This window comes from Phyllostomus hastatus, unplaced genomic scaffold (assembly GCF_019186645.2).
Source record: "Phyllostomus hastatus isolate PE091 unplaced genomic scaffold, TTU_PhHast_1.1 phas_scaffold_216, whole genome shotgun sequence".
Classification (NCBI taxonomy): Eukaryota; Metazoa; Chordata; class Mammalia; order Chiroptera; family Phyllostomidae; genus Phyllostomus; species Phyllostomus hastatus.
The window spans coordinates 4,253,524-4,275,899 of record NW_025334018.1 but is presented as its reverse complement, the minus strand read 5'-3'; the positions used below and the strand labels follow the sequence as shown (position 1 = coordinate 4,275,899).

Below are 22,376 nucleotides of genomic sequence, written 5' to 3'. Positions count from 1 at the left end.
CTCGTGGCGAGGCGGCACGCGCACGCTTGCGTGCGCGTCCCTTTCGTGTCACGTGCTGGGGGACGCAGGAAGGCAAGTGGGAGGGGGAAGGCGCGAGCGCGAGCGCGAGAGGGAAAAGGAGGGATGGGGGCGGGGAGGAGGGAACCTTATATCACGTGACAGGGGCGGCGCGGCCCGGGGTGTCAGTGTGGAGGAGACTGAGGTAAAGTTGGGAGCGCAGCGGTGTTGGCGGCGGCGGCGGTAGCAGCGGCAGCGCGGCGGGGCCGGGTATTGTCCGCGGCCCCTTTAAATCCGCGATTCCCCCTTTTACCCTCCCTTTTTTCTCTCCTACCCCGCCGTGTTCCCCTCCTTTGGTAGGCCCCCCCGCACCGTGTGTTCCCCCACTGTACATCCCTCTCAGTCGTGCGAGTCGTGGCTACTAGCCCCATCCCCCAGTCGGCTGCCGGAGATTTTGTTTATGGTTGGGTTCGCGGCCTAGTGGGCCTTACCAGAGCCGGGGCCTCGATTTGGGAGCGTGGCCGGGGCGGGGCTTGGGGCAGCCGGAGGGGGGGCATGCGGCTAGAGCCTGAGGTGGGGGAGAGCGAGAAAGAGCGCGAGCCAACGAGGCCTGGGCCCCGCCTGAGGTAGGGCCCTCTCCACCCCGGCCGGTTCCTGTGGAGAAGATGAGGGGGCCTTCTCCTTTTTCAACCCTCTGTGGGCCTCGTATCCGGATCCGGCCTGGTTTTGGGGGTGGCGGAGCGGAGGGAGGGTGATGGGGTGGAGCTGCCCCAAACTCCCCCATGTGGCCCTCAGTTTGGAGTGCGGGGGATTAAATTGTTCCGGGTGGGAGGTAAGGAGGAGATGTGGCGCCGCTGAGCGGGTGAGCTTCCCATCCTCCACGCGTGGGCTTGCGTCCCCTCTCCGTTTCCAGCTTCTTTGTCAGCTTCTCTTATTACCCTTCTTTTTTCTCACCGCCCCAGTTTTTGGAATATATGTTTTGCTTCTGTCTTTAGCTTTCTGTTGTTAATACTGTAGTTTGGGGTTCCCCAAGCAATTATGATATTATTTAGGAAGCTGGACATGGAGGTCCCCATCGAGTGCATTACGCCTAAGGGACGCACTAGAGCACTGGGATATTTGTTCACTCTTTTCATAATGGGACAGGAATTCCAAATTTCTTCATACCCTTCACCCTGAGGGCAGTCCCTAAATTTGCTTTGCAAACTGATGTCACAAACAGGGGACTGCTCCTTTTCCATCATTCTTGAATTGTAGCCACCTCTGGTGTAGGATATTGTGGAAAGAAAAACACCACAGTAATAGACATTTTTCATGTTATTGTTACCGTGTTGCCTTTGACTGTCCCTGATTATTAGATGGAGAAATTCCTTTTTGTCTTCTCCCCATCCCACCGCCCATATCATGCTTGGGGAGTATTTGCTGTAACTTGCTGGGAGATGATGAGGGTCAATGACAAATAGCATTACCAGAGAACTGAAACGTTTTGGCTGTGTATGGGTTGATAAAACTGCTTTGAGATCCTACACCATTGTCCTTACAGATTAGAATATGCCAGTGATTATTTCCGTTATGAACAGGAAGTATTTTTGGTATGTAAACTAATGATGAAAGGCCTTAAAACGTACTGTTTTTGATTTTTAAAGCTCCTCCTTATTTAATATGTCCTAACTGGGAAGTACTCTTTTTAAATATTAGATTCATGTTGATGGGGAAGGGGAGGAAGTGGTCATTAACACAAACCATCCAGTGGAGTTAGTGACACTGTTAGAGGTAGTAAATCTTACCCCAGTTCACTTTCAGAGTTTCTGAATTGCTTCTCAAATTAGATTGTAAGCCCCTTGAGGGTAGCAACTAAGTCACATTGCTTTTGTATTTCTTAAAGTGCTGGACACAGTAGACACTCAATAAATACTAACTTTATTTATTTATTTTTTCCTGTAAAATTTCTCTGGCTATTTTTTTAAGTAGCTGGTTTTTAGAATATGGTCAAGGGCACTCCTGTGTTGAAACCTGTATTTGTTCCTGCACTAGACCCTTGGTCTCCAATACTTCTCACCTATCTCCTTTAAACATTTTTAAAAAGATTTTATTTATTTATTTTTAGAGAGAGGGGAAGGGAGGGAGAAAGAGAGGAGGAGAAACATCAGTGTGTGGTTGCTTCTCATGTGGCTCCCACTGGGGACCTGGCCCACAACCCAGGCATGTGCCCTGACTGGGAATTGAAACAGCGAACCCTTGGTTCGGAGCACTGAGGTACACCAGCCAGGGACATTTAAACACACACACATATATATACATATATATATATATATATATATGTATATATATAATTTTTTTAAAGCAAATTTAACAAGATTCCTCACCTCCACTGTGATAACTTTGGGTGTATGGCTCTGCTTGCTGTTAAAAGGCTACTAGTTTTCTGCCCTCCAGTGGTCCATCCCGGATCACTTACTTGTTGTTCAGTGTTCTTACTGCCTACATGGTAAAATTTTCTTAGACACACTTTTCAAAGCACTTGTAAGAGGAAAATAGAAATTAATAGCAAGAGTGATCAGGAGAATTTCATTTTTTCTTTCCCGACTATGTGGTTTTCAAGTTGACTTAATAACATCAATTAGTACAGCATATGCAGTTACCCATAGAGTTAGCTCGTCATACAATTCATAGCTGTAGTGTAAATCATGCTCACAAATTGAAAATCATACATGGAGTAGAAAGTCAATAGTTGTAAGCTACTGGAATGGCTACCCCAATACTAGAAACTACATCTTATAGCCAATTATTTCCATAATGATTTTCTTTTTTATTTTTTTTTAAGATTTTATTTATTTATTTTTAGGGAAAGAAGGGGGGGAGAGAGAGAGAGAAACATCAATGTATGGTTGCTGGGGGTTATGGCCTGCAACCCAGGCATGTACCCTGGCTGGGAATCGAACCTGCGACACTTTGGTTTGCAGCCCGCGCTCAATCCACTGAGCTATGCCAGCCAGGACGATTTTCTTCTACTTTTATTTTTCCGCTTTGATTTTAATCTAGGGGTACTTGGTTAAAAAAAAGTTTCTTTTTAAAAAAAAAAATTAGGTGTTGAAACTTGAAAATAATGCCAGCCTGGGAAACTGGACTATTGTGTAGCAAATAATCCTGTACTATCAAGAAATATTTATATGCCTTTGTGTATGCACTTGTATGGGGGAGGGGTAATGATTAAAAATTAGTTCCTTAAAACTTGGTGATAGAAGATGGAGATTTTTTTTTTTTTTTAGATTTTATTTACTTATTTTTAGAGAGAGGAGGAGGGAGGGAGAAAGAGAGGGAGAAAAACATCCATCTGTGGTTGCCTCTTGTGCACCCCCACCTCCAGTGGGGGCCTGGCCCACAACCCAGGCATGTGCCCTGACTAGGAATTAAACTGGTGACCCTTTGGTTCAGAGGTCAGCACTCAATCAGCCAGGGCAAAGGATGTAGAATTGTTTTTTTGTTTTTGTTTCTTTTTAAGATTTTATTTATTTTCAGAGAGAAGAGAAGGGAGGGAGAGAAACATCAATGTGTGGTTGCCTTTCATGTGGCCCTCACTGGGACCTGGCCTGCAACCCAGGCATGTGCCCTGACTGGGAATCAACTAGTGACCCTTTGGTTCACAGCCCATGCTCAATCCACTGAGCTACACCAGCCAGTGCAGATGTAGAATTCTTAATTACTGCATTAAAAATCAAAGACCTATGCAACCTATTGACCCAACTTGTTGAAGAATTTATCCCCAAGGAAGTCAGCTTTCTTTGTGACCAAGAAACAGGTGAAATTCACTTTCCTAATAGTTAATCCTCACATATTTCTTCAGAAGCCCACCTTATTTCCCTTAAATCCAGCAATACCTTCTGAGCAGTCTAGAATTACTCTGTATAAAGTATTAACGAAAAGCAAATAAATTTAGAGCATAAAAGTATAAACTTGTACTTTTTGGAAGGGAAAAAAATGCAAAGTAACCTCTTATTTTGACCACTCTATCATATGAATGTTTTCTTTTGTTTACTAAATGCAGTAGCTGAGATTGCATTATAAAGCAAAGTGTTAATGAAGAGAACTTAAGTTCTATAGAATCCATTCTTGTTAGAAGTGTTACAACAAAAACAGCTGATTTAGGGAAGGTCCTGTGTGTTGTGTGTCACTCTTGTCTTGTAATGTCTCAAGTTTAAAATGACTTCCCAGAAGCCTTTTTTCCAAATAAAACTTGTGCTAGATGATTTGGGTTTGGGATAAATCCAGGATTCTTTATACCTTAAGGTGAGTGGTGGAGGTTCATTGTAACACTGGTTTCTTGGAACTGTGGATTTTGAGACTAACAGAAGCAGCTGCAAAAGCAATGTGTTGGAATTGTTTTCCAGAAAACTGAGATTTTTGGGCAAAGTAACTAGGGCTAATACAAGCTTTGTAGAAGGCTATGGAAGCCCCCACATCACGCTGAGAGAAACTTACGGGAGAAAGAGGCTAGACTTGAGTTTGTGCTTTTCCAAATGATGGAGGTCACGTGCAAGATAAAGGGTTGTAAGGCAGATTGAATACAGTATTTAAAATTTTTTAAAATTTGGTTTATAGACCAATCCTCTTCCTGGAAGACTTTTGTTTCCAGGTTTTGATTATCTTTCCTTCTGTCAAAAGGACTTTAGATATTTTTACCTATATAGAAGGCTTTTGACTTCCTATCATTGTTTGAATTACTATCAAGATAGCAAAACTTCAGAAAACCTGCTTGTAGGGGACTAGTAACCAAACTGTTCCCGTAACTTTAAAAAAACAAAACTGTCACTTAACACATGCTTTATATGTTTTTTTCTTTACAAAAATGTTAATCCATAGTTCCATGAGGAATTTATCAAACTAAATCTGTCTGAAAAACAGGTGGATTCTCTTTTTTTTTTTTAAGAAAATGAAAGTGTTTCATGGGGGTGCTGATGAAAGGGGTTGAAAACATTTTGCCCACATTTAACATCTAAACTTTTTTTTAATCTTTCAGTATTCTACCTTGTAAATACTGTTATTTGTATATACTGTAAATGATGACATCGGTGGGCACTAACCGAGCCCGGGGAAACTGGGAACAACCTCAAAACCAAAACCAGACACAGCACAAGCAGCGGCCACAGGTAAAGGGGAACCCATGGGATATGGATCCACGGGTAGCGTTGCTGGTTGATTCTGATTTCCATTCAATGCAGCATCATTCTGTGCTTTGGATTATTGATTTGGGTTCTTCATTCTGATTTTCTAGCCCTTTCCTTGTTTTACTTGGTGCCCAATAACTGTTACTGATGTGCTGTGATATAATGTGCCTGCTTTTTCTTTAATACTGAATTATTAGGCTTTGAAAGAATGGCTCTTGTGCTTTGTATGACTAAGATAGCATTTCTTTTTTATCTGGGTTGTTTTAGCAATACATTTCTTATTTTCTAGACTTTCCACCTTGATGTCTTTCTAGCCTACCTTTGTCTCACCATCTTTGTCCTGTGTTTTGTTTTTATTTTTCCTAACTTCTATCTTCCTCTCTGGTCTCATTGAGGCCTAATCGGATATTTCCTTTTCCATGAGGATATTTTCCTTCAAAACTAACAAATGAGACAGTATTGCTTAGTTTTAAGGAGTAAATTAGCCTCCTGGGTACAGTGGTTCATGGTGGTGGTTGTTGTTGTTTTTTTTTTTGTTTTGTTTTGTTTAGTTTAATTTAGGTATGATCTGTTTTCTATAACCAGTTTGGTGTTGATTGGTATATAATGCGAATTTACTCCTTATTTGGTTACGGTCAGATAAATATATAATACTAGAACTTTCCTCTCACTCATTTTTCTTGACTTTTCCTTCCAAGTGAATTTCTAGCAGAATTTTAGTACTTAAGTAGTTTAATATTTTAATTGGAACAGTACATTTGTGGTATCTTATAAACATACACTGGATATCCAAAAAAATATACTGAGTCTACTCTCAGTCATTATGTCAGATCTAGGAATAGGAGGGTGGCATTGGTCATTGCAGAAACAGGAACAGGGTTTACACATGACTTTGCAAACATATTAATGTGAATTAATGTGAATGTAGATGTTTCAAAGTGGTGCTGTGATTCCTAGTATGAAAGCCTCCTTAATGGTGAACGTTGGTGGATTAACTTCCTGCTTTTTTAGGAATTGTGGAGTGAAATAATGGCAGCATTCTTCTTCTTTTTTTTTTTTTTGTCATTGTGCTGATTTAAGCATCTTACTCTTTCCTTTTTTAAAAGATTTTATTTATTTGCTTTTAGATAGAGGGACAGGGAGGAGAAAGAGAGGGAAAGAAACACAGATGTGTGAAACATTGATTGGTTGCATGCCTCTCATACACCCCCAACTGGGGACCTTGACCAGCAACCCAGGCATGTACCCTGACTGGGAGTTGAACTGGTGACCTTTTGATTTGCAGGATGATGCTCAACCCATTGAGCTATACCAGTCAGGGCTGATTTAAGCATCTTAAATGCTGGTTAGTGTTTTATTACTTGGTCCTGTGTAACAAGGAAAAGGAAATTGGGTCGGGGGGGTGGGGTAAAGAAATAAGAGGGACTGTAGAGTCCGTCTTATTTCTCTAAACTATTGTCTGTTGATCATTATTTTTTAAACTTGTCTGAATTCTTAGGCCACTGCGGAACAAATTCGACTTGCACAGATGATTTCGGACCATAATGATGCTGACTTTGAGGAAAAGGTGAAACAAGTGAGTAATTGCTAATTTGGTGTAAGCTATGGGGGAAAATACCAGGATTAATGCATAAACACCTACTGAGGCATTTATTACTTTAAGTATTAAAAGAGCTATGACCTGAAATATAGATTAAGCCGATAAATAAGTGCTTTTATTGTTTGATTTACTGTATCCTTTTGGCTAGATACCTTGTTCAGAGGTTTTTGTCTTAATTTTAGCCTCTTGTTTAATGAATGACTTTATCGATGTCATTTTATAGCAACTTGGAGCAATTGTGGCATCTAGGAAGTGTGGAAATTGTCTGTGTGTTGAAGCCTGTGTGTTTCTGGTTTTGATTCTCTGTTAGATGCTTTACTGTTGGATTGTTTTGTATGTAAATCCGTTTGGCTCTATTTTTGGTCACAGGTATTTTGCTTTTTGAACTAGAACACCAAAATTCTGCATTTTTTGCTTTTTTAAGCCTGATTCTTTCAGAATCACTTGGTGTTTTCTCTCTTTTCTTCACCTAGTTTTCTTTTGTGGGAAGTACAAGCTTATTCATGATCACTGCTGATCTTTCTTTTTCAGTTGATTGATATCACAGGCAAGAACCAGGATGAATGTGTCATTGCTTTGCATGACTGCAATGGAGATGTCAACAGAGCCATCAATGTACTGCTGGAAGGAAACCCAGATACGGTATAATGCTAATAAAGTGTTCTAGAAAGTGGGTCCCTGGATTAGAGGCTAGTAATAATCTAAAAATAGCAAATGGGGTAACTCACCTTAAAGCAGAGTACTTACTCTCAAAGTAGAAGTGGGAACTACCTTGGAGATTGCTGCAGATTGCAAATACTTAAAATTAATGTACAATAAATAGGAGAAAACAGATAAAAATCAGTCTCTTCTAAATGGCCTGGAATAAATTATTCATTCTATGCTAGTGACTGTTTTCGGGCCTGGGTTAGTCTGAATTAGAGGTGCTATTTCATGCTAATCATGGAAGATTTCTGCTTACTTGTTTTACTTCTATTGTGCAAAGTCATGAGGTCTTGGATTTTGATTTGATCACTTTTCCATCAGTATCAGCTTTGCATTTTCTAATACCTTTTCATTGTGTAAACGTTTTCTGATGAGATAGAGAACAAAAGTTTACAGACTGTTGACTATCCCTGGAGATGATGATAGGGGATATCTTGGAGGACCTCTTTCTTTCTACTTAATCAGAATTGTGTTTTGGTGCTTGTCTTATTGTATCAAATTGTAAACGTTCCTTAACAACAGAGATTCTGCCTTACTGACCTTTGAGATATTTCTGTAGTGCTTAGTAGAGAGCTTTAATTTTACTTTTTTTTGTTTGTTTAATTATATTTTATTGATTATGCTGTAACAGTTGTCCTGATTTGTTTTCCTTTTACCCCCTCCACCCAGCATCCCCCATTCCCTCAGGCAGCCCCTCCACCTTTGTCCTGTCCATGCATCATGCCTGTAAGTTCTTTGGCTACTCACTTTCCTATACTGTACTTTATATTCTCATGGCTATTCTATACCTATTGGTACTTTTTAATATATTTTATTGATTATACTGTTACAGTTGTCCCATTTTTTTCCTCCCCTTTATTCCTTTCTGCCCTGCACCCCCTGCCCCCACCTTAGTTCATGTCCATGGGTCGTACATATAAGTTCTTTGGCTTTTCCATTTCCTATACTGTTCTTAACCTGCCCCTTTCTATTTTGTACTTACCATTTATGCTTCTTATTCCCTGTACGTTTCCCCCCATTCTTCCCCCTCCCTGCTGATAACCTTCCATGTTACCTCAATTTCTGTGAATCTGTTCCTGGTCTAGTTGTTTGCTTAGTCTGTTTTTGTTTTTTGGCTCGGTTGTTGCTAGTTGTGAGTTTGTTATCATTTTACTGTTCACATTTTTTATTTTTTTCTTAGATAAGCCCTTTTAACATTTCATATAATAAGGGCTTGGTGATGATGAACTCCTTTAACTTGACCTTATCTGGGAAGCACTTTATCTGCCCTTCCATTCTAAATGATAGCTTTGCTGGATGAAGTAGTCTTGGATGTAGGTCCTTGCCTTTCATGACTCTCAATACTTTTTTCCATCCCTTCTTGCCTAGAAGGCTTCTTTTGAGAAATCAGCTGATAGTCTTATGGGAACTCCTTTGTCCTTTTCTCTTGCTGCTTTTAAGATTCTCTTTTTCTCTTTAGTCTTGGCTAATGTAATTATGATGTGCTTTGGTGTGTGCTTCCTTGGGTCCAGCTTCTTTGGGGCTCTCTGAGCTTCTTGGACTTCCTGGAAGTCTGTTTCCTTTGCCAGATTACGGAAGTTCTTCATTGTGTTTTAAAATAAGTTTTCAATTTGTTGCTCTTCCTCTTTTCCTTCTGGCACCTTCTGTTGTTCTGGCACCCCTATAATTCAAATGTTGGAATATCTGAAGTTGTCCTAGAGGTTTCTGAGCCTCTCCTCATTTTTTTGAAATCTTGTCTCTTCATTCTGTTGTAGTTAAATGTTTATTTTTTCCTTGTGCTCCAGATTGTTGATTTGAGTCCTGATTTCCTTCCCATCACTGTTGATTCCCTATGTATTTTCCTTTATTTCTCTTTGTATAGCCTTCATTTTTTCTTTTATTTTGTGACCATCCTGATCCCACCAGTGTTTCGAACTGTGCATCTGATAGGTTGGCTATCTCTTCATTGTTTAGTTGTATATTTTCTGGACCTTTGATCTATTCTTTCATTTGGGCCATTTTTTTTGTTTGTTTGTTTGTCTTGCCTGTTATGTAATAAGGGGCAGAGCCTTAGGTATTTGCGGGGGTGGGGGCAACCCACATTGCTGTGTTGTGCTGTGGCAGGGGAGGGGGGTCCAAGAGGGGGGAAATGCTGCTTGCTCACCTATCACAGGCTTTCAATCTCTTCCTTCTGCTACCCATAAGCAAATTGGGCCCTTCTGATGCTGATTCATGGATGGGTGGTTTTGTGTACGTTCTTGAACCCTGTGGGTCTCTCGAACCGAACTTTCCTATGAGGCTGGGAGTTTCTCCTGCCACCTCAACCCCCACAGGTTTTTTAAAATCAGGTTTTGAGGCTTTATTTCCCCATCCTAGAATCCAGGGTTGTGCTGCCTATCTTGCTCCCTAGTTGTTCCTCCTAGTTTATTGGCACACAAATGTGAGACTACCTGCTTCACCAGCAGCCACCTTGCCTTGTCCGCCAATCACCATCTCACCCTCCCCAGTCCTTCTGCAGCCTCCTAGTCATGAGTCCTCTCCACCCAGCTGCCCATCTCTGCCCCTCTTACCGGATGAATGTTTTTTCTTTAACTCTGTGGTTGTCAGACTTCCACACAGTTCAATTTTTCTGGCAGTTCTGATTACTTTTTGTTGTTGTGCCGCTTTTGATTATGCAAGGAGGCATAGTATATCTACCTACGCCTCCATCTTGGTTGGAAGTCCTAATTTTACTGTTTCGTTGTTGTTGTTGTTGTTGTTTTAACAAACTAACATTTTGAAGTAATTTTCATTTACTTGGTCTTACACTGGGGACTTTGGGTTGGAATAGATAACCAGAGTCCATCCTTTGAGTGATCAACTTACTGATGTTACAGTGTCACTTTAACTAAATGTTGGAGGTTTATCATTTTCCTTGAGACAATGGGAAATCATAGTGGAAAACTTTTTTCAACCATTGTATTTAAACTTGTGGCTTTTTTTTCTTAAAAAGTGTGGTCCTAGGCTAGATTTTACATTATTAACCTTGTTTGACAATTTTTGCCTGGACAATTATGTAACATTGCCTTTGGTTCATTTTGAGTTTACTCTAGAATAATTGTCTCAATATTTTTTGAGGGGATGGGTGAAGAGGTGGGACTACTCATGCTTCTTAGAAGTCTAATTTTTTTTTTTGCACAAGTCACATTTTGTTTCACCTTCCAGCATCTTCTACCTAGTGCTTTAAATTTGAACTTCCACAAATCAAAAAGAAAATAAACTGAAGAGTGTAGGCTTATGCCGCAAATAAACCAGCTTCTACTGAAATCAGTGGGAAGCAAAGTCAGCCTCCAGGGGTGTTGGATGTATTTGGTTTGACAAGATCATATCAGAAAACTGTTAGTGTCTTTGAGAAGATCATAGTGATTCTTTTTATAGAAGTTAGGTGGCAAGTTTCTGAAACTTGCCAGGTTTTGAGACATGCAAAAACTCTAAAAACTGATGCATATTTAGCTGTAGGGTTATGAAAACTTACGCATTGAAGCCACTGTGAGCATAAAACCACCAGCTATAATGTGGAATCAGCTTGGGTTGGAAGAGTGGGCAGCAAGGAGCTTCTAAGTCCTAGGTAGCTATTTAATCTTCTTAAAGTTACTCCTTTTGTTACTACTTATAATATACTTTAAAATATGTAGATATGTTTTTACTATAATTTTAAATTGGTTTTTTGAACTTAAACTTTAAAATTGTGGTAAAATCCTCCATTTTGACCATTTTTAAGGGTATAACTCAGTGGCATTAAGTACATTGATAAAGTTGTACAACCATTACTACTCTTTATTTTCAGGAGCTTTTCATTGCTCCAAACTAAATCCAAAGTGGAGTTTCTGTGTTCATTCAATAGTAACTCATTTTCCCCTCCTGTTAGCTCCTGGTAGCCTCTTGTATTTTTTGTTTCTATGAATTTGCTTATTGTTCTAGGTACCTCATAAGTATTGTCCTTTTGTGTCTTATGTCACTTAGTGTAATGTTTTCAAGGTTTATATTGTGGCATATATTAGAATTCCACTTTTTAAAAAAGATTTTATTTATTTATTTTTAGACAGAGGGGAAAGGGGAGAGAGAGAGACAGAAACATCAGTGTGTGGTTGCCTCTCACAGCCCCCTACTGGGGACCTGGCCTGCACTCCAGGCATGTGCTTTGACTGGGAATTGAACCAGTAACCTTTTGGTTTGCGGGCCGGCGCTCAATCCACTGAGCCACACCAGCCAGGGCTAGAATTCCACTTTCTTAAGGCTTGATAGTCTAGTATGTATGTATATGTTACATTTTGTTGATCTATTTCATCCATTGATGGACACTTGGAATTATTTGGAAGTAACCTGTAGAGGTAGTGTTTTATTCCCTAAATATTTCAGTATGCTTCTCTTAAAGATGGATCCTGTTTTTTATGACCATAACATTTTTATCAATCCTGAGAAAATTAATTATAATTTCACATTATACCTGGCTCATATTCTTGAAAGCTATTTGATATTAGATAGCTGTGCTGATCACCAGGGACATTGTTGTTGAGTTAGAGGGTATCTGGGTTTGGTTGTTTGTTCTGAATCTGTTATTTGTATGTATTTTCTGGGGAAAAAAAAAGTGTAAATTAAGGAATGTGTATGTTTAAAACTTGGAATATGTGAAACTCATTTTCTTGAGGAATGAGTGTTTTCTAAGACTATTTAACTTATTTTCCTTACCACAAATTTTCCTTTCTGTATTTTGGAGTAAATCACTGAATATTCTGTTTGGGGAAAAGCTGAATTGGATTATATTGGTTTATGAAATACAGGGGAGAACACAGTGCATAAAACCTGGAATGGAAGGCTTCCTATAGTCAGCATGTCTTAGGACCAGGGCTGGCCCTCCTGACTACTATTTGGTCTTTTAAGCAAAGGAAATTAGGGTATGGGGTGGTAAAGTAGCTATAGTTGTTTTTTTCTCCTAAATTCTGTGTTGCTCATTTAGAGAATGTGCCCAAGATTTTAATGCTGCTTACTCATTCTGAATTCAAAGTTAACTTTTAGCTTTGGCTGGTGTGGCTCAGTGGGTTGAGTGCTGGCCTGTGAACCGAAAGTTTGCCCATTCAGTTCCTGGTCAGGGCACATGCCTGGGTTGCAGGCCAGGTGCCCAGTTGGTGGTGTTCAAGAGACAACCAGTTGATCGATGTTTCTCACACACGGATGTTTTTCTCCCTGTCTTTCTCCTTCCCTTCCACTTTCTCTAGGAAATAAAATCTTTATTTTATTTATCTGTTTTTGGAGAAATGGAGGGAGAAAGACAGGGAGAGAAACATGAAGGTGTAGTTGTCTCTTGCGTGCCCCCAATGAGGGGGACCTAGCCTGCAGTTCAGGCATGTGTCCTGACTGAGAATTGAACCAGTGACCGACCCTTTGGTTCGCAGGCCAGTGCTCAGTCCACTGAGCCATACCAGTCAGGGCTAAGAAATAAACTCTTAAAAAAAAAAGAAGAAGAAGAAAAACAAAGTTAACTTTTAGAAACTTTCAGTTTTGTTTTTTTTGTTGTTTGTTTGTTTTGCTTTATTTGATATCAGTATGACTCTAAAAAATTGAATGGGACTCACTAAATCCAAAGGATAGTAGTTCTTTTTCAGCTCAGGAAGTAGACTTGAAAGCTAGAGACCACCAATAACTAGGTCCTTTGACTAATACGTCAAATGACTGAACTAAATACGGATCTTAGTGATACTTTTCGAAGTGATCCCTGCAATCTGTTAGCACCTCCCTTATAAAAAGGAGTTCAGTTTTGCAGTGTTAGGTATAGAGTTTGTTTTGATGTTCTTTCTGTATCCTCCATTTAAACGTAAGTAAACTACTGAAAAGTATGTTAAACTTGGATGTTGGGAGGAGAATGGTTAATAGTTGTACCAGCTGTTGTCTCCGGTTTCCTAGTAGCAACTCATGTTGATTAGATATGAATGCTCTGCCCTTCTTTAGCATTCCTGGGAGATGGTTGGGAAGAAGAAGGGAGTCTCAGGACAGAAGGATGGTGGCCAAACGGAATCCAACGAGGAAGGCAAAGAAAATCGAGACCGGGATAGAGACTATAGTCGGCGACGTGGTGGGCCACCAAGACGGGGAAGAGGTGCCAGCCGTGGACGAGAATGTATGCATGGGGCTTTAACAAAACTAGCTGTGGGTCAGTAATGTCTAGATTTTAGGGATGTCAAGGCTGTACTAGGCTGAACCTAGTAACCATTATAACGCACTTTTGATTTTTCTTGCCATTATCTGTTTTGAGACCTTGATATCTCTTACATTAGCCTTTTTTAGCAGCAGCCACCATTTTGGCATGAATAATCATGTAGCCATTGTAAAGTTTGACTTAAATAGCTGTTGTGGATCATCACCATTCTAGTAACCATCATGTCCCATCCTTCCAGCTCCTTTTCTCTTGCTTTTGTCTTCCCACCAGCATATATACATACCATTTACATATTTTTATACATTTTGTTGACTCTGGTCTGGCCATCTGTGGTTTTGTTTTTTCCAGTTCGAGGTCAGGAAAATGGATTAGATGGCACCAAGAGTGGAGGTTCTTCTGGAAGAGGCACAGAAAGAGGCAGAAGAGGTCGTGGACGAGGCAGAGGTGATCAGTTTGTTGGGGGTCGGGGGCCTGGATTTTGGCATACTCTTACTAGTTTTGTAGGGGTCTACATTATTTAAAGACAAATTCACATGGTGTCTAGGTATCTTAATTGTTAAGGTGTCATGTGAATTCTAGAGGTTGCTAAGTAGACAATGAGAAGGTCGATGTTATTTCCTCTAGTCTTTATTGTTGCTGTTAACTGCATTTGCTTGAGGACCCAGAAGTGTGATCAGCAAAAGAACAATCTTGTCAGTAGCAGTGATTGTCCTACTGTGTAACATTAAGTGATGTACTACAGAGTGAGAAAAAGAACATTTGATAATATCAACCACTTAATATTCCAGAGCTGTTTCAGTTGGCAAGATAGTTTTGCATCAACTTCTAAAATATTTCTTTTTTTTTTTCTCTTTGATTAGGTGGGTCTGGTAGGCGGGGAGGAAGGTTTTCTGCTCAAGGAATGGGGTAAGTTCCATTGATCCAATGTCAGTCTTTAATTTTTTTTTCCCTCTATCACCATGATATTTGGCGGCGGTGGGGGGTAATATCCTAATATTCTGAGGGTAGTAGTAAGAAGCCTTACCCAAAACGTAGTCAGAAGGATATCTAGAGTATTTAATCAGAAAGGTGTGTAGACTTAGGGGTTATTTTTTAGAGATAAGCATTTACTACCTGGATCATTGTCTATATTTCATAGCTTCATTTGAATGCATATACCTATTATCGCCCCAAAAATCTTCAAGTGGATTTTATTATGATTATTGGTGTTCTAACCCAAAATGAATAATAGGTAGAAATTGAGAGTATACCATGAAATTTTAGGTATACTGATAGGTGAGGAAAAGTTGACAGCCTAGATAAGGGAAAGGAGCCATGTGATTTGTACTAGGAAAAGAACAGTGAAGATTCTGATTGCCCTCTTCTTTTAGTTAATCTTTTCTTGGTGCTGCTTAGATGTCGGAGACTCTTTTAAGCTTTTTTGTTGTTCACTCCCCTGCCCCTAGAACCTTTAACCCAGCTGATTATGCAGAGCCAGCCAATACTGATGATAACTATGGCAATAATAGCGGCAATACATGGAACAACACTGGCCACTTCGAGCCAGATGATGGGACAAGTGAGTGACTCTATTAATTTTTTGTGTCTGGGAACTTAAGGAAATAATTTTTTTGAGGTTATAGTTAAAAGAAGTGGAGGAATAGTTTTTGGGTGCAGAGCTGGGGGAGAAAGGGAGAAAATTACAACTAAAATTACTGCGTATTCTCTATATTTACTATTTGTCTGCAGACACATTACATAAACTATTTCACCTGATCTTCATCCCTATTTTATGAAATATATATTATTTATCACCACTTTCCAAATGATAAAACTTAGACTTGAAAGAGCAGTAAAAAGGGTAAAAGGGGGAAAAGTGGAACTATAATAGCATAAATAATAAAATACCTGAAAAAACCAGCAGTGAAGAAATTTGCTGGTATTTGAACTCAGAATTGTTTGATTCTACAGGCCCATGGTCTGTCTTCCCATTATACCATGTGGCTATCATTAGGCTTCAGTTGTATTTCCTAGTGTTTCTGTTAGGGTAACTAGTTTTGCCATTTGAAAAGATATCCTGAATAAATTAATTCAGCCACTACTTGTAGAGATGAAGAGGGTCCAGAATCAGCCCACTGTCAAGTGTGTGCTCTGGTACTGACATAGGAGTTTCTTTTTTCTTTTCATTTTTAGGATAGTTCAATATCTGAGCAAGAAGAAAATTTCAAGACTTGCTATCTCCCTTTGTTGGACAGTCTTCTGGGTGTGGTAGAGTGTTAGGGAATTTTAAGATTTTACTTTTTTTTTAGAGAGAGGGAAAGGGAGGGAGAAAGAGGGAGCGAAATATCCATGTGTGGTTGCCCCTTGTGCACCCCCTACTGGGGACCTGGCCTGCAACCTAGGCATATGCCCTGACTGGGAATCAAACTGGTGACCCTTTGGTTTGCAGGCTGACACTCAATCCACTGAGGCACATCAGACAGGGCAGTAGGGTTTTAATAGGTTACTTTTCTTGGTAGCTGATTTTGGTGCCTGTATCTAGGTAGGGTGTGTATATTAAAGGGTATGTTAGGCTCATGGGATACATTAAGAAGTGTGTGGGAGTAAGATACAGCCTCTGGGCTCCAGAGTACTTTCCTCTTAGGAGATCAGCTACTTCCTTCTGGCTGAGCCAGCACATACAGAGCCTGAGACTGTTTTCCTTTTCTAAAGGGGGATGAATTAACAGTAGAGCATGAAATAAGCCCTTTGACTCTTTTTCCATTTAAATTTATCTTGCCACTTTTTAAAGATCAGTGATATTTTTATCTGTGTCTTTAGTAGGGTCTTTGGCGCAGCTTCCCATTTAATGTCCACAAGATAATACATATACACCTCAGGTCCTGAATGTTTCTTATTTTTTGTTTACCAAGTTGTCTTATAAACTCATTGGAAATACAACTTTCCAACTGGTGAAGGCTGAAGTTGTATAATTGGCAGGTTAGAATTCCCTTGACCATTTGGCTATGAAATGTCCTTTTCTGTTTTAAATTCCTGTACTTTGGAGACATTAGAACTGCTCTTTGTTTATCACTCGATGGCTTTGTAAGAGGCAGTGCTAGCAGTCTGAATAACAAGTTACTGTTTTTTAGCACTATTTTGTGCTTGGGTATTTGTTTGGCTTTTTATCACTGGCAGAAAAGATGATAGAAGTTAGGGATTTATTTGCACTTGTGGATAAAAAAATCAGGCATGGAATCCCAGTCCTGGATTGCAAGCCTTAGCTGCTTTCAATAAGGATGTGGTTCAAAAAAAAAAGGTTGAGGTGTATATGTCTACTGAGTAGATTTGGGAGGCTAGAATCAAATCTGTGGTTTGTGGCTGTATGAAAAATTATGTGATTTTTGCTGTTACCTTGTTAGTGTGAAAGTGTTGGGTATAGCTTCATGCTGTCTCATCATTGTTAATTCCACAATATGAACTTACCTTTATAATCTCTTTTTGTGTTTTCATGATAGCAAACTCCCTTTTTAATTTAAAATGAAATTCAAATCTACCCTTAAAGTATCCACAGGTACACTGGGAATTGTGTATTGGGGGCAAATGTTCTCATTCACAAGCAAAATTTCACTGGTTGTTTTTTCTTTTCTTTTCTTTTTTGTTTCAGGACTTGATTTCATTGGGGTTGAGGGGTCAAATTATCCCCGAAAATTTGAGACTGCTCCTGGTATGATACATCCAGGCGCCTAACTGCCCCGGATATTTTTATAGATTTTTATGAACTGAAATATCTGTGGATATGTCATTTTTGTCTTTCCGCTTTTTCTCTCTCTGCCTTTTCTTTCTGTATTTTCTGCCCGTTTTTGCTTCTTACAAATTTTGTTTAATGAATATTTAACATTTACATTGACTGCTTTCTTCTGCTGATGGAATGGAAACCCTAATCTGTTGTTCCAAGCATTTGTACTCTTTCTATTCCTTAGTTCTTCCTTAATATAGTTCTCTTACTCAGTCATCTTCATACATCCTACATAAGAAAATATCAGCTAGGAATCTATATTCTTTTCTATCCCAGATGTAATTGCCGTAGTGCAGAAAGTAAATTTCTTGCATTGAGAGATTGCTTCTTCATCATGGATAACTTCTCAGGTCACTTCCAACTTGAGGATTGTGTGTATGTCTTAATCCAGAGCTTAGGCGATATCACTAGCGAGGGAGAGGGAAATGTGGTTTGTAACTTGTTTAAACTGAGATTGGATTTACGTTTGATTTGGAGAGCGTTGTCATTAGCAAACTGTTTGGAATTTCCCTGGTGCAATTTTAACATTGTCCTGGGAAGGGCATTACAATGAACATATTTTTCTCTAGGAAATAGAATTTTTCATTATTAAATGTTTAGAAGAATTTCAGATGTGTTTTGTACGTGTTAGAATAGTTCTCTTCAGTGACAATGAGATACCTGAATGCCAGACTTCCATTTTTGTTAAGAAGTTTTCTCCATTTTAAAGAAGTTTTTAAGGTATTCAGTATGTCAGTGTATACTGTTGTTCTAGAGAAGTGTGTTTTTGTCCCTTCTACAGACAGGTTTTTATTTCTTAATGTGGTCTTTTGGTCAAAAGGAAGAATTCTGATTTTCATGGAAACTCTCACCCATATTTCTTAAGAAAGTTCAGTTCCCTTTTCTGAGGATATATGTATACATGAAATGTGGAAGGTAGTTTGATTGCTTATGGATCTCTCCTGTAGGAAAAGTGAGAGACTTTGTTATTACCAACATGAAGAGGGGTACATCCCTATTTATTGTCTGCGTTATGCCCTCAGCAGGTCCAGTTTCACATTCTCTATGATTGGAATTAGAATATTACACATATTTAATTTTTCAGTCTTGTCCTGTGTCTTCTGAGAAGAGCAGATCCATAGGGATTCCTTATAAACCAATAAGGTTTATAAACTTCTGAGTATGCATTTTTAAATATAGTTCCAATAGCAGATAAGTTGTCAGTGCTCTCACTATGGATTTCAGCCTTCCTTCTTCTCTGTACTCTCACTGCCATGTGGGCAACCATTTGTGTTCCTCTCTCACTGCTGCTTTCTCTCTTCAGACTGGCCCCATTATTGTCTTATGCCAGATAAATAGGTGGAGTTTTGTTGGTTTAAATTGGCTGCTGCCATTTCACTGAATTACTGAGTTTACAGGGTTGTGTGTCTTAAAAGATCACCTGGAGCAATGGATTTGTTGGGGTCTTGAGTGCTCTCAAATTTTCTTGCTCTCGCTCTCTGCGCTGTACAGCCATGTAACAAAAACTGAAAGTAGCTGTGAAATCATAAACTTATTAAAACCATGGTGTTCTAAGGTATGCCTTTTTAAATAGTCCTTTTCCCTCTGAAGCCCAAGAATCCCTTCTGATTACTAAATTCTGGTTACACTTTTGGCTGCCAAAATTGTTAATACATTAGTGTTTTCTGCACATGCTTTGTACTAGTACTTAAAATCACTATCTTTCCTTTATTCCCAGGTGCATGGAGGACTGCAACAGAGGAGTGGGGAACTGAAGATTGGAATGAAGATGTAGGTATTTCCAGGTCTTTTTTCTTTAGTGCCTTCTATCCCTAAGTGGTGTTTAGGGATAGAAAATGGGTATGTTTCTACCCCTCAAAATTCATCCTTAAGATTCTGACCCAAAACTTTTACATCCAAAATAGTGTTCTGAGCCAGAACATTTCACATATGTTATATGAAGGAGACTGGGCATGAACAGGACTCTGGAACCAGACTATGGAAAGGGCAAGTGCACTTGTGTAAGTCCAAATATCTGATTGTTGGATTTGTCCGAGGAAGAGATGGTGGTTGGGTAGGGCACTGGAAATGGAGTTAGGCAGGTAGCGCATTAAAAGCTGCTGGTGGCACATGACTCTACTTGGAACAATTTCCTATTTAGTTCACATTTAGGCCTTGGTGTATGATCCTGTAATTGGCTTGGAGGTGGGTACAAAGAGAGAGTTAAAGTGCCAAGTCCGCAAGTCTATAATCTGGTTGGCCCTGGAACCCTTTTAAGTTACTTGAAGCCCAACTCTATAAGCGTAATTGAGATGAACGTGTAGAATTTGCTGTTTCTCAGCTTTACTCAAGTTGGAAACCTATGGATGGGTGGCATAAGGTGGCACATAAACAAGCTTTGTGAATTCACTGGAGTGGAACCTGAGTAAAAGAATTTTGCTGATTCCTGGTCACAGTCAAGCTTTTGCTGTTAAAAGTTCTTAGTGATCATGGATGAACTTCCATTTTAACATTTTTTACCCTACTCCTATGTTCAGGCAAGACAGCTTTTATGGTAAGAGGAAATGATTCGTCAAACTGTTTTGGTGGTCAGGCCTGAGTTTTAAAAATTTCAGGTACATCAGCATCAGGGTGGTTATTTTCTATTGTAGCTGAGCTAGACTGCTTTGCGAATATATTCTAAGATTTGGCTTATCTGCTTAAGCAGCTTTCGGAGAATGATATATTTGGGGAAGTGGATCCCCTGTTTTCAGAGGAGAGATTTTTAATCAAAAAGTCAAAACAAAACCAAATTAGCTTTTAAATAGTATGAAGAATTATTCCCTATAAATGCTTCCCTGATTGCAGTTTCTTATAGTGGAGAGATTAGGTGGAATAAAGTCCGTATGAAGGCAAAAATTGCATATGGTTGAAATGATCCTCAAAAAGACCTTAACTCACCAGCACTTGGCCCTGACTGTTCAAAAGCCAAGAATTAACGTATTTTATTTGTCTTCACCTTGGCTGTCATTTTACTTTCTTTGAGAGGAGCAGTAGAAGTTGAAGTATGGTTTGGGTAGCGGTGAGAGTGGGGAACTGTAATGGGAAAATATAATGGGATATTTTTGGTTTTTCTGTCTAGTAAATATGTTCACCTTCCTGTAAATTTTGTGTGCACATTATGTGACTATATTTTTGGGGTTTTTTATTCTACTTCTCTCTTTTGATAAAATCATTGAGCATATTTATAAGGGGCTTCAAAGTCAATCAATTCAGGGTTCCTCAGAGTAGTTTCCTCTTTAAAGGGTTTTTCTTTCTTTCTTTCTTTTTTTTTTGTAATTAAGTCAGGATTCCCATACTTATGTCAAGATTCTGACTATAACCTACCTAACACCAGGAGTGACTAATTTCTCTGTTTTCCAGCTTTCTGAGACCAAGATCTTCACTGCCTCTAATGTGTCTTCAGTGCCTCTGCCTGCAGAGAATGTGACAATCACTGCTGGTCAAAGGCAAGTGTGTGCTAAAATTCATTATTTTTCCCCAAAGGGATCTGCTGGGACAGCTCTAAGGAAGAGTGGCACTGAGCCTTTACAAGCTCCCTTGGTGTTGGTAGTAATGATAACCAAACCAGATTAGGTTTCTCTTTAGTTGATTGATAGATTTTTAAGAATTGATACCAGGTAATCTACTGAATGGAAGTCCATGTATTACAATTGTAAAATGGGTTCTCCTCCAAAAAGCCATTTAATTGCATAGGCAGGCATCAGAGGCATTGATTAAAACTTAACATGCTATAATTTGTCTTGTACAGAAAAACTAAAAGTGGAAATGTTTTCATTTATTTTTGAATTTGTAGAGCTATTTAGTAGCTTCTCAGTTGCTTTATAATTATGATCTTTGGCCATTGAGCCCACTGAGTATAGTGATCATTTCTTTCCCCTGGGATCTGGCTAATGAACTTTTAACAACATGAACCTAGGTATTGGGGTCACTGGAGCGGATACACTCATCAGGGAATTCTTTTATTCCCCAAAATTCTCTTGGGTTATTTCTAGACCTGGGTATGATAACTACTGACTCAGAAGGTCCTAAAGAGAAGCATCATAGGGTCATAGGAATGTATGTTAGGGATGTCATTACTAGTGATAATATATTGTTTTTCTTCTGACACCAAATATCTATGATTTTTCCACACCAGTTCCGAAGTTCTTTGACACTAACTCTCCAGAGTTAGCACAGACCCAAGTTAATGGCTTAGTCCCCTAAAATTGCCCTTGCTTCAGAGGTCAGGTTGCAAGTGGATGTCCAGGCTACCCACACTTCTTCCTGACTGTCTACAAATTTGGAGTGTTCCCATAGCTCCCTCCTCAGGCTCTGTAATTTCCTAGAATAGCTCAAAGTAGTCAGGAAAGAGGTTTTCTTGCGATTACTGGTTTATTATAACCTGTACTCAGGAATAGTCTAATGGAAGAGATGCATAGGGCTGGGTATGGGGGTGGGGTACAAAGCTTCCATGCCCTCTCTGGTCGTGTTGCCCTCCCAGCACATTGCTTGTGTTCATCTACCCGGAGCTCACTGTATCTCATTGTTCAAGAGTTTTTATCAGTTTCATTACATAGGCATGATTGATCAAATCACTGGAGTCCCTCCCTAGAAGTGGGTGAAGAATAGTAGGACTACAAGTTCTAATAATCTCATCACATTATTGGTGTTTCTGGTCACCAGATCCCATTTTGAATCTCTGTGGGAGACCCCACCCTGAGTAACCTCATGGTTGGTCTCTAAAGAAACAAAAGACCACTGTCACTCAGGAACCTTTTAAGGGTTTTAGGAGCTCTGTCAAGAACTGGGAGGAAAATAAAAATTTATACATTTGTATTATACCATAGATAATTTGGAAGTTTACAGATGTTGGGGAAAAAAATACCCTGAACCTTTCTTGTTCCAAAGCCACTGGATGACGCCAGCATTCTAATACATGGTTTCACATATGAGAAATTGGTAATAGCAGGTATTCATTAT

At 39.4% G+C, this 22,376-nt stretch overlaps 1 protein-coding gene across 16 annotated transcripts in view; it reads left to right on the top strand.

Moving 5' to 3' along the window:
- Positions 1-111: 111 nt before the first annotated feature.
- The window catches only part of UBAP2L (ubiquitin associated protein 2 like), a 45,753-nt gene continuing 23,488 nt past the window's right edge, over positions 112-22,376 (top strand). For 8 of the 16 annotated variants that reach the window (XM_045816575.1, XM_045816571.1, XM_045816573.1 and 5 more), the window contains exons 1-11: positions 112-202; positions 5,015-5,144; positions 6,661-6,738; positions 7,294-7,404; positions 13,432-13,600; positions 13,988-14,083; positions 14,500-14,545; positions 15,085-15,197; positions 17,265-17,324; positions 19,114-19,166; positions 20,778-20,863. In XM_045816575.1, coding sequence (XP_045672531.1) covers positions 5,055-5,144; positions 6,661-6,738; positions 7,294-7,404; positions 13,432-13,600; positions 13,988-14,083; positions 14,500-14,545; positions 15,085-15,197; positions 17,265-17,324; positions 19,114-19,166; positions 20,778-20,863 — 902 coding nt within the window. In that variant the 5' untranslated portion in view covers positions 112-202; positions 5,015-5,054. Of the gene's footprint in view, positions 268-552; positions 624-5,014; positions 5,145-6,660; positions 6,739-7,293; positions 7,405-13,431; positions 13,601-13,987; positions 14,084-14,499; positions 14,546-15,084; positions 15,198-17,264; positions 17,325-19,113; positions 19,167-20,777; positions 20,864-22,376 lie in introns of those variants that run through there. The other 8 variants (XM_045816579.1, XM_045816577.1, XM_045816578.1 and 5 more) reach the window with 3 other exon arrangements.